This window comes from Gekko japonicus, unplaced genomic scaffold (assembly GCF_001447785.1).
Source record: "Gekko japonicus isolate JY-2015 unplaced genomic scaffold, Gekko_japonicus_V1.1 scaffold123, whole genome shotgun sequence".
Classification (NCBI taxonomy): domain Eukaryota; kingdom Metazoa; phylum Chordata; class Lepidosauria; order Squamata; family Gekkonidae; genus Gekko; species Gekko japonicus.
The window spans coordinates 1,349,603-1,361,851 of record NW_015169176.1 but is presented as its reverse complement, the minus strand read 5'-3'; the positions used below and the strand labels follow the sequence as shown (position 1 = coordinate 1,361,851).

The window sequence follows — 12,249 nt, the reverse complement described above, 5'->3', positions numbered from 1 at the left end:
AAGTAAAACCTCAGTATTCAGGTTAAATTGCCGTGTTGGCACTTTGCGATAAATAAGTGGGTTTTGGGTCGCAGTTTGGGCACTCGGTCTCTAAAAGGTTCGCCATCACTGCTCTAGGCTGATCATACACTGAGCAGGGGGCTGGACCAGGTGGCCTGCAGGGCTCCTTCCAACGCTGTGTGATTCTACGGTTCTTTGATTCTTTACATTCCTCTCACTCACCTGCCACTGCTCTGTTGCTTTAAGGAGTCTTCATTCCCTTTTCTTTCTGCACCTATAAGAAAGGTGTAAAACAGGAGAAATTTGCCAATCTTCCCAACCTTTTTCCGTATTACATACCAGTGCAGTGAAGCTATTTTTCAAGCTGTTGCTGTCATTCCGCCGGTATTTTCAGTCGAAAGGAGGCTTACCTTTTGCTGAGGCAGCCGAGGCTCCATCGGCTTGTTTGTTCCAATCAAACATCTGTAGAAAAAAGAAGTCAAACTGATGCAAATGAAAGCTGAGCACATGCAAAAGTTCTTCCAAGCAAGGGCCACTTAAGCACATCAAAGAGTAAGATTACATTAAAACTTCAGAAAAGAACAAGAGCCCAGGAGCCCCTTAAAGACTAACAAAATACATGGCGGGGTTACGGGCTTTCGTGAGTCACTGGTACCTGAAGAAGTGAGCCGTGGCTCACGACAGCTCCTCCCCTGCCACAAACTTTGTTAGTCTTTAAGGTGCTACTGGACTATTGCTCTTTTCTACTGCTACAGACAGACTAACACGGCTACCCATCTTGATTAAAACTTCAATTTATGGCCAATAATGAAAACCAATCGTTTGAGGCAAGATAAAAAGATGTTGCTCTCCCACTATGAAATCAATATTTTCAGGAAAATCTTTACTCCAGGTGCCACCAGTTCCTTATGGATTAGAGCTTCTAAACTGCTGTGAGTGGTCCAAGCCAGGAGGTCCAAGGTTTGCAGAAATCCCAAGGTAACGATATGCCAGCTCCAGGTTTGCTTACAAGGAGATTTAAACAAAGCATCAAAACTTACAGAAAATGCAGACTAAGCTCCCATCTCCTGGGCATTGAGTGCCCACACACAGAGAAAAGCTGGCCAGAATCCGAGACCACAGGCATAACTAAAACTAGGTGCCTTATACCCTAAATGCTGGCTACCAGTCAAAGAATAATTAATTCAGCTATCCCAAACACTTGGATGAGCCAGGCCATCTCACGCCTGGCTTCGAGGGATGGGAAGACACAACCGGGCCTTCGAAGATAAGGGCTGCTAACAAGCATGGGGGGGGGGGGAGGAAAGTGCCTTTGGGAGTGGCCGATCACCATTCCCCCACAAGACTCAGGGCAACTAAGCATTAGCATGTAACAAAGATGGAGACACACAGGCCATACAACTGACTAACAGGCCCTGCCTCATGTCCTGGTAAGATATTTATGAGATTGCAAACTGAGACATGGGAAGGGGGACATCAAAACTTGGGGTATACCAGTTCAGGTTCGAGGGCTTGTGTCCTTTGGACACGAACGGCTTCCAGCAAGAAGAGTCAGAAATCAGGACAAATGAAGTAAAACCTTTACATTCATGTTAACATAATAGGACTAATGATGACCCGTTACTGGAGTAAAAGCTAATCTACTGCAATACCGACAGAAACAGAACCCTGCAGAAATATGGGGCTTTCCCCTTGACAGTATGTGGGAAAACGAAGGTCCAGACTACACAGGTCTTGTGCGTTTTCAACCTAACACTCTGGTCTGAGAAGCAGAAAAATTAGGCTGACTCTTGCAGAAGAAGGTACAGCTAGGACTACCAACCTCCAAGGGGCACCTGGAGATCTCATGGAGTTGCAGCTGATCTCCAGAGGACAGAAATCAGTTCCCCTGGGGGAAAAAAATGGCTGCTTTGGAGGGTGGACTCCATGGCATTATACCCTGCTGGGGTCCTTCTCCTCCCCAAACCCTGCTCTACTCAGCACCCCCTTGCCAAAATCTCCAGGAATGTCTCAATTTGGAAACGGCAACCTTACATTCAGTTCATGCAGTCCCATTCATGGAATCAAGTCATATATTGCAATGAAGAAGTCACTACAAACGGGGGGAGGGGGGTGTTCAACCTAGAAATTCAGCCCCAACCAGGGACCTACCTGAGTAGGTGGATTTCCTCCCTTTAACTGACATTCAGCTGCTCTCAGCATTCTGGAAAATTCTGGGTGCTCATCAGGACTATTCCTTCTTTTGGTATATTGCGAGTTCATATTTTTCTGCAAACGTGGAAAGCTCCCTGAGCATGTAGAAAGCCCTACTTTATCTGTGGATGGCCCCACTGTGAAGTTTTTCTCATCCACACAGGAGCCAGCTTGCTTGCTATTAGACAGGGTGACAAGATTAAATCCTCAATTATTCTTTCCTACCAAAGTGTGTTAAAAGACAGATACCAAAAGAAGCCGTGATTACTCCTGGTAGAAACGTTTATCATTCCTCATAAAATTTCTCAGTCACTACTGATGCTTTCCATTTTAGGTCACTTCATAGTAAAACAAGGGCAGACTGAAGAAGCTCTGCCTGTATATGATGAAACAGGAATTTAACACACAGGCTTAAAAACTTACCTTCTTCTTGACGTCCATGTCCACAAGGAAAGTGAACTTCAGTGTTTTCAAGGACCATCATCTCATGGAAAAGGTGATTTTCTGAGCAAGGTTCTTATCTGTTTTCATCTTTACTGACAGTCTGTAAATAAAAGTTCAAGCTGTTGAAGCCAACCAGTCCTTGACTCTGAAGAAACAAATCCTATAAGCTGAAAAGCAAAACCACATCTTAAAACTAACTGGATTTGAAAGCTGCAGCTTTAATTTAAAAAAAATTAAAATACATTACAGGTTCTGGGCCTTTTGGCTTCTATAATGCATTCCCTTTCAATGAAAGTGAAATTCTCAATGCCTTGCCATTTAAACAGTTACAATTCTCTTGTAGAATGAGTGACAAACTCATATGGCAATAAACATATTCAAAGCAAGACATCTCCAGACAGCAGATAAATACTATGACTTCTAGTTTCCGAGTGGAGGGCTGGAGGGAACCCATCTATATAAAATGACAAGCACACATATTTATTTTCTGTTGACAAATCCCCCATAGGAAGGTCATGCGCTTTTGTTATTTAAAGCATAGTCAAAGGTAGGAATCACCATGAACACCGTCAGTTTCCTTCTCTATCTGGTGCCATTGTTCCTTGTGAGTCAGAGTTCATACAGTTGTAAGGGCCCTCATCCTTGTGAGCTCACTGGGGCAGAGACCTGTATTTTTTGCTTATGCAGTAAAGCACCATGTACATGGATGACACTATATAAATCACACCATCTGGATTCATTGCTGCAGAGTGCAATCCTACCTAAATCCTAAAGACTATCAGTCAAAGGCACATTTTGCTTGCAAGTAAGCCCCACTGAATCCAGCTTTCTTAGGACTGGATTGCAAATGTGGCAAATTACCACACAGAGAGATATATATGTATATGTATCTCCCACCAATGGCTTCCAAGATGGCTACTATAATAAACCACATGATTACTGTACTCGGAAACTGTATGAGACCAATATAAAGCAAAAGCACTCTGAACTACTAACACACAGAACGGGGGACAGTAAACAGCAATGGTGGGCAAAGACCCATCACCAGTGTTCCCTCTAAGCTGAGTTAGTGTGAGCTAGCTCACAGTTTTTTAGCCTCCAGCTCACACATTTTTGTCTTCGCTCAGGAAGGATGGCTCCAGAGCAAACTAATTTATGCAGTAGCCAAATCACTTGCCCACAACTTTAATGCCAGTAGCTCACAAAGCAGAATCTTTGCTCACAAGACTCCCCAGCTTAGAGGGAGCATTGCCCATCACATCTAAATATATTTATCCCATCACAGAGCACTAGATTAAGGCTCAGTCTGTAATCGCAGGCTAGAAAAAGATAAATATCCTACTGTACCAACAGTGTTTTTAAATAACAGTAGTTTAATTTGGCACCTTTAAGACCAATAAAGTTTTATCCTAGGTATAAGCCTCCGTGTGCATGCACACTTCTTCAGATACTTCTACAGTAGTTTAATAGACTTAAGTTAGAAGACTGAGATTTACCTGAGTTCATGGTTTCAGTGGCAGTGTTCTAACTCTCAGCTAGTGCACAAAGACTCTGGAGCATTTTCAGCAAATCTCTGACAGTGAATTTCATTCGAAAAACAACAATGATCTCAGGCTCACACCTCTGGTGATATCTAGTACAGACCAAACTAGTTAATCCCTAGTGTGCCCCAATCATGTATAAAAGTACAGGTGGATTCGGGAGGGAGGTGTTAAGGAGAGTGAGGGGAGCTCATCTCACCTTCCTGCGGCTGGCCTCTCTGCAGTCTATTGCTTGAATACTTTTTCCCACTAAGGGGAAGAAAGGGACCCTCCAGCACAGGAAATTAGCCAACCAGGGAGAAAAGTGTCTGGACGAAAGGGCTTCAATGAAGGAAATTAAGCCTGGTGTCTCCCCTCCCGCCTTTATATGTGACTGGGGCACAGCCACATTTAAACACACCAACCGGTTGTCATTGGTGTTTCAGCTGCTGTCAGTTAACTTCAGAATGTAAAAGATGCCAGTTGCCAAAGAACAAATCAGTGAGTGATACTTTCACGTTATCACCGAATCAGGCCTGAGTAGTCCCCGCCCTGCCGGAATCTACAGCAACTCTGAGCCACTTTAATACAACCTGAGAATATACATATCTTTATGTATACAAAATGGCCAAAGTGTTCCGGGGGAAAATTGCATGCTTTTCAGGGGAAGCGATGTTTCCAGTCGGACGGGAGTCATGGCACAGAACAGGCCTGCCCAACTGGCTGCTTATCAAGAGAAAGGCAGCCCATGAGCAGCCTGAGAAGGCACTGTAACTGCAATTTTTAAAAAAGCAACAAAAAACACAGGTCTTTTGTACACCTAGTGGCAGCATCTGGCTTGATAAGCCATAAGCTGTGCAGTCCCATGACAGAACACGTCCTTGCATGCAAGCACCAGCACCAGCAGGAAGTATGTTAAAGTGCCAACTGGGTACTTAATGCAAGCCGTAATTTCATTGATGGAAGCCATGCATGCATCTCCGACTATAGTTTGGCCGTCAGATGTGATAAAAGCCACGAGCACATCAGCTTCTCCACATGGACACACAGCCCATGTGCAGCATCTGTACATAACCAACCACCACAAACAATCCCCATAGTATTTCCAAGGCTTACTTCTGACTGAGTTGGTAGACTGTCCTACCCAGCAGCAATGTTCCCTCTAAGCTGAGTTAGTGTGAGTTAGCTCACATTTTTTTAGCCTCCAGCTCACACATTTTTGTCTCAGCTCAGGAAGGAGGGCTCCAGAGCAATCTAATTTATGCAGTAGCCAAATCGCTGGCTAACAACTTTAATGCCAGTAGCTCACAAAGCAGAATTTTTGCTCACAAGACTCCACAGCTTAGAGGGAATATTGCCCAGCAGGTAGATTTTCACAGGAATAAGCACTTCTCCCTGCATGCAAAAAACTATCGTGCCAGGGAGAAGGTTATGCTAAAACCTCTCACCCTGCCAGCTTTATATTTGCAAGGATACTTAAAAACAAAAATTGTCCTACATGAGTCACACCTGAGAGAGCCCCATCCTATTTACTTACTTGTTATATGTATAGTCCGCCTTTCCTACGAGACTCAGAGCGGATTACACCATGTAAGTCGATACAATCAACATAACGAGTTGTTTAATAAGCAATGTACTACCATAGCATATTAGACATGATCCAAGTATAAATATACCGCAGAAAAATGGTATTCTACTATAGCATAGCCATTATTAAAGCCATTTCCATGTAAATTCGTGGCGCAGGGAACCCAGAACAAACATCGGTGGGAGAAAAGGTCCCCCAGCAGGAGTTCATGCTAGGTCTGGGACCAATGTTATGTACGGAACGGCCTCCTCTGGTATGTCACCCAAAGAGCTTTATGCTCTGCTGAGAACAACTTACTGGTGATCAGTGTTCCCTCTAAGCTGAATCAGTGTGAGCTAGCTCACAGTTTTTTAGCTTCCAGCTCACAGATTTTTGTCTTCGCTCATGAAGGACGACTCCAGAGCAAACTAATTTATGCAGTAGCCAAATTGCTCCCTCACAACTTTAATGCCAGTAGCTCACAAAGTACAATTTTTGCCCACAAGACTCCACAGCTTAGAGGGAACATTGCTGGTGACCCCTAGCCCTAAAGATGTCCGGCTGTCCTTGACCAGAGCCAGGGCTTTTTCAACCCTGGCTCCTACCTGGTGAAACTCTCTGCCAAGCAATATCCGTGCCCTGAGGGACCTTGTGCAGTTCTGCAAGGCCTGCAAGGCAGAGATGTTCTGCCAGGCTTTTGGCTGAGATCAGTAATGGGTACCATCTTATCTGGCACTCCCTTCCCATCCTCCACTATGCCTTTTCCCGCTTACTGTGAGACAGCAACGTATATTGCATATTTATTTGGCACCAGTCTGATGTTATTTTAACTATTTAATGCCTGGGTTTTAAATTGCATAGTTTTGTTGATAACCGCCCTGAGCTCTGTGAATTCAGAGAAAGGTGTTATAGAAATCTAAATTGTAAACAAAATAATATTGTAAAAGGTTGCCAATTCTGGCCTGGAGATTTGGGGCAGTGCCTGGAGAAGGACTTAAGTTTCTTTGCCATTTCCTCCAAAAGAAACTGATCTCTGAAATCCGGAGAGCTGTTGTCAGGAGGACTCCAGGCCCCATCTGGAGGCTGGCAACCTTAGAACTTCATGCCGGCAACCGGTGGGGGGGAAGCACAAGTGAAGAGAGAGAGGGCCTCGTTGGAGCACAAGGAGAAAAAGTGGCACCTGCCTGGGTGCCGCGGCTACTAGGCGACATTCGGCTTGGGAGCATCACAAAGTTGTTATGTGCCCCCCCCCCCAATAAAAAACCAGCCATTTAGCAACCAAAAACTCTGAGTTTGAGAAGAAGTCGGGGGGGGGGAGCAGAGGGAGGAGGGGAGCTCACGCTCCGGAAGCAGCCAAAAGGCTCCGCCCCCCGCGCGCATGGGAGGAGGAAAACGGCTGCCTCTCCGCGTAACGTCCGCGCCTTTCCCTTTGGTTCGCCTCCCGTGGCAGCGAGAGCATCGGCGCCCGTCCCCTCCCTCCCTTCGCCCACCTCCGGACTTCTCGCTTACCACCATCACGCTGCTTTCCCCCTCCCCATGCTCCTTCCGTGCTATGTGCGGGTCAAAGGGCACAGGCCCTACTTCCTGTTCCGGGTCAGTGGGAGCATGGAGAGGGTTTTTTGCCTGGGACAGAGCGGTCGGCTGGGCCGCCGGCGTTTCTTTCTGCTCGTTCTTAGGCTGGGCTTTGTGTTAGTGGGGCTCTGGGTGCTCCACTGCGGGGCTTAGTGGGGAACTGCTCCTTGGTGGATTTTAGCTTATTTCCCCCCTCCTGCTTATTTTAAAAGCCCCATGGCTGAAGCAAGCTGAAAATTAAACCAAAATAAAGGGCCAGATACTGAGTTTTAACCAACCTGAAGTGTTAGGATTGGCTGTATATGATAAAGTAATCTGAGGAAGTGAACAGGGACTCACGAAGGCTCATACTCAGACATATATTTTGTTAGTCTTTAAGGTGCTACTGGACTCTTGCTCTTTTCTGTTGCAGACGTGAGCAGTGACTAACAGACGGACTAACATGGCTACCCATCTTGATCTATGTATATGATAATAAGAACAATATAATAAAGCTTCACACAGCATGTTAATCATTCAATGGCTTTTTTGGTGTGTTTTAGCTTTACTTCATTTGTACCCTGCCTTTTCCCCAATTGGGACTCAAAGCGGCTTACATTGTTTGGTGTAGTGGTTAAGTGCGTGGACTCTAATCTGGGAGAACTGGGTTTGACTCCCCACTCCTCCACATGCAGCTGCTGGATGACCTTGAGCAAACCATAGTTCTGGCACAGCTGTTCTTGAAAAAGAGCAGTTTCTGTCAGAGCGCTCTCAGCCCCACCTACCTCACAGGGTGTCTGTTGTGGGGAGGGGAAGGGAAAGGAGTTTGTAAGCTGCTCTGAGACTCTTTTGGGTAGTGAAGGGTGGGGTATAAATCCAATCTCTTCTTCTGTTCTCCAGAGTCATTGCAACAACCTTGCGAGGTAGGTTAAATTAAGAGTCCATGACTGGCCCAAGCTCTGGCAGAGTGGGGATCTGAACCTGAGTCTCCCAGAACCTAGTCCAACACTTTAACCACTACACAATACAGATCAAGCACCGCCAGTAAATGGTGACTTGGCCTTACTTTAGGCAAAATGGAGATTGTTAAGGCATTTTATTTATATATTTTACTTGTATCCTGCCCCACCCCGGCAAGTGGGGTCTGGGTGGCTCACAGCACAAAAGTGTAACAATTTAAAATATTAAAACATAATATGCTAAAAGATTACAATTCAAATCCATACATCAATCATGAGATGGCAATAATACAGTTAAAGTGCTCTCAGAAAGCTTGACCCCTGTATGTGTGCTCATATATACTGATTTTTAGTAAGTGGCCAGTTTCCACTGCTCAAGACCTAAAAAGTACCTGTGAGTGGATAGGATAGGTGGGTAGGCCGTGTGTGTGTGTGTGATCTAATATGGCGTCTGCCACCTCAACCAGTGATCTGTGTAATAGGTTATGCTTGTTCAGATTGGTTTTTGGGGCTCATTGGGTGCGTTCAGACGGGGCCTTTCTGCCGGCATAAAGTGCACCGGTTGGAACCGGTGCAGTTTATGCTGGCAGAAACGCGATCACACTTATCTCCATTTTGCGGTTCCCATCGGTGTATGCCTGGTCACACGCTGCGGGCGTCGGTGTTTTTGTTTTTTTTAAAAAAACACAGTTTGAGCATGCGCATAGGCAGCCATTCACAGAATGGCAATCTTTGTGCATGCTCAACCTCCCCATTACATTTAAACTTTAAAGGTAAGGACTTACCTTTAAAGTTTAAAGCCCAACCTGGCCTCCCTTAAGTCCCGGACTCCTCCGGATAGTTAAAGTAAGGGCTTTAAAAAAAAATTTTAACAAACGCTCAGGGTAAAGCTTCACCCAAGCGCATATCGGTCAGTTTAAAAAAAAATGGCGGGGGGGAAACGGAAGCCTCAGGCTTCCGACGGAAATGGCTAGGCACCGGTGGAGAGTGATCAGACAGCGAGGTACAGCGTTGCACTCAGGGTACCACCACTTGGGACCTAGTGGCAGAGTGCAACGGTGTAAAGGGCTTTACACCGGTTAGGGACAGGAGGCAGATGTTCCCCGTCTGAACGCCGGTGAGTACAACAATTGCAACCGGCACCTATACCGATGTAAAGCCCCCGTCTGAACGCACCCATTAAGTAAAAAGAAGGAAGAACTTTTGGTGAATTTCATGGAATTTTGTTTCCTTTTTGTTTTACTGTGTGGAACTTTGGGGGTGAGGAAGGCCCCTCTTGACTAAACAGGAGTCTCCGTGGATTTCCCGACAATTTTTACGTGTTTTCATCCGCTCCCCCCCCCTTCGCTCAAACGTTCATGCGCACGAGGGATCCTTCCCCCTGCTCATTTTCTCCCGTTTGGCAAAGTAGGGTGGGGAACGTCTTTTCTTTTTAAAATCGCTTTCAGGATGACTCACGCTCATAGTTGGTCCCTCGGCCCCTTTTTCTGCAGCATTTTCTCTGCTCGATCTCCTACGCTTGTTCCGGCTAGCGTTGTTGGTACCATTCGGTCTCTCAGCTCAAAGAACCTTCGGAGCGAAGGGGCGCCTCAATTCTCTGGCATTCCGCCATCGAAGAGGCTACCCCTTCAAAGCTCCCTGGCCAGGGTCCCTTCCCCGGGTCCCTGGGGGGGGGTTACGGGCCAGCGCACCCCCTCCTTTGGCCGGAGGCAGACCTCATCCCCAGGAGGTCCGGGAGATGCGTCTGAGCCACGTCACCATCAGCCAGAAGTCCCCAGGATGCTTTCAATGCATCTCAATAAATTCATCAATGTAAGCATGCTGCTGGATCCATAGTCTTGTTTTGATGACTCATGTCAAATTACATAAATGGAAGGCTTGGTTGATGTATTTGGAATGATTATTGGGTTAGTGGAGAGCTGGATTTCATCAGGAGCAATTGGTCATGGGAAGAAAGTAACTGTTTCTTAGTTTTCCATTTATAAAATGGGAGCAACAGCCTGTAATAGATTTTTATCCTATCTTTTTATGCATTTAAAAGATACATATCCCAAAAGGTGGCTCACAAAGAAACAGCAAGTAGCAGAGACATAAAAACAGCTGTCCATTAACAAGATAAAAACAACCCACTGGTTAAAAACTAGGGTTGCCAATCTCTTTTCTGTTTATGTGTTTTGTTTGTTGTTTGTTGTTTTGTTTTGCATGCGTGTGTATTTTAAAGCTGGTTTTAGTGTTTTTGGTTGTACAGTACCTTGGGTGCCCTAGGTTGGGTGAAAATAAAACACACAAAAAAAGCTTTAAAAAGGTATACAAAGAATAAAAGGTATATACAAAAAATTAAATAGTTTTACAGTCTAGTCCCTTGGACTGAAAGAAGATCAAATCAGTCAATCCTAAAAGAAATCAACCCTGACTGTTCCCTGGAAGGCCAGATTCTGAAGCCGAAGCTGAAATACTTTGGCCACCAAATCAGAAGGGAGCACTCACTGGAGAAGACCCTAATGCTGGAAAAGACTGAAGGTCAAAGAAGACGGGGATGGCAAAGGATGAGATGGTTAGACAGTGTCATAGATGCAACGAACATGAAATTGAGCAAACTTCAGAGGACGGCGGAAAGCAGGAGGGCCTGGCGAGATCTTGTCCATGGGGCCGCGAAGAGTCGGACTCGACTGTGTGACTGAACAACAACAACAGTCTAGTTTAGACAAGAAAGTACCAGACGTAAAGCTAAAAACAATGGAAAGAAGTCTAGAAACAATTAAATATGAGGTAGCAATATAAATGTGTCTCAATACACTTTTTGAACAAATATTGGCTAATAGAATTCTGTAGGTAAGGATTAATGAGAAGAAATGTAAGATTTAACAAGGAAGAATATGAAGAACTACACAGAGATTACAGAGAAATGGGAGGCGACAACGGGAGAATGTTGGAAGGTAAGATATAATCTTAAATTGAAATGTGGGAAGGGAAGGGTAACTGGTGAAAGTGCACTGGTGCTAGAGAAATAATGATCATATTCGCATGTAGGAAAATAAAACTGGAGTAGGGTGGCCATCTGCAGGTTGTGAAATACCTGGAGATTTGGGGGGTGCAGCCTGAGGAGGGCAGACTTTGAATAAGTCAGCCAAATCTTCCAACACTGCAAATCGATTTGTAATAGGGATTGTGATGGATAAAAGTTGTCAGTTTTTAATTGTTTAGAAGCAGGGTGGAAGGGGGCCAGTTTGGTGTAGTGGTTAAGTGTGCGGACTCTAATCTGGGACAACCGGGTTTGATTCCCCACTCTTCCACTTGCACCTGCTGATGTGACCTTGGGTCAGTCACAAGCTCTGGCACAGCTGTTCCTGAAAGAGCAGTTTGTGTCAGAGCTCTCTCAGCCCCACCCACCTCACAGGGTGTCTGTTGTGGGGAGGGGAAGGGAAAGGAGTTTGTAAGCCGCTCTGAGACTCCAAGTGAAGGGCGGGGTATAAATCCAATCCAATTCTTCTTCCTCTCTAACCCATTTTAATGTTTTCATAATTAAGAGAAGAAGAAGAAAACACTACAAGGGCTATCCAGACTTTTACAATCTGAGACAACCAAACTGTCAGACGTAGGCAGAGCTGCTGCGAGTAGAGAATTTAATGCAATTTAGAAGCAGTTAGTCCAAGCTGAGACATCGCACCGTTCAAGGAGACATCTGTAGGAGGAATCACTGTGTTCCAACTCCAAAAATAAACACGAGAGTTCACTCAACTCAGCTCATGTCCTTAATGATGGAACTTGTAGAAGGCAATAAACCTAAAAATTAGTGATAAAATACTAAGTATGAGGGTTGAAAAGAGTTTAAAAGTGTTATGTTCTGGGTTTATTCTATGCTGTTTGAATTGCCCTCTAGTATCCTAGTGCCATCATTATGATTGGCTGTCTAACAAAGACCATCCATTGGTCCTGAAGCCACCTAAGGTAACCAATCGCAGAACTCTTCTTAGGTCCAATCAGACCTTCTGTATATATTTACATTGTATATAGT

At 45.1% G+C, this 12,249-nt stretch overlaps 1 protein-coding gene across 1 annotated transcript in view; it reads right to left on the bottom strand.

Annotated features, from left to right (window-relative positions):
• The window catches only part of ZDBF2 (zinc finger, DBF-type containing 2), a 38,687-nt gene extending 31,396 nt beyond the window's left edge, over positions 1-7,291 (bottom strand). Inside the window, exons 1-4 of the mRNA XM_015416003.1 lie at positions 7,234-7,291; positions 2,617-2,737; positions 411-462; positions 223-274 (exon numbers count right to left, since the gene is read on the bottom strand). Coding sequence (XP_015271489.1) covers positions 223-274; positions 411-462; positions 2,617-2,634 — 122 coding nt within the window. The 5' untranslated portion in view covers positions 2,635-2,737; positions 7,234-7,291. The remainder of the gene's footprint in view (positions 1-222; positions 275-410; positions 463-2,616; positions 2,738-7,233) is intronic.
• Between the last annotated feature and the right edge of the window lie 4,958 nt (positions 7,292-12,249).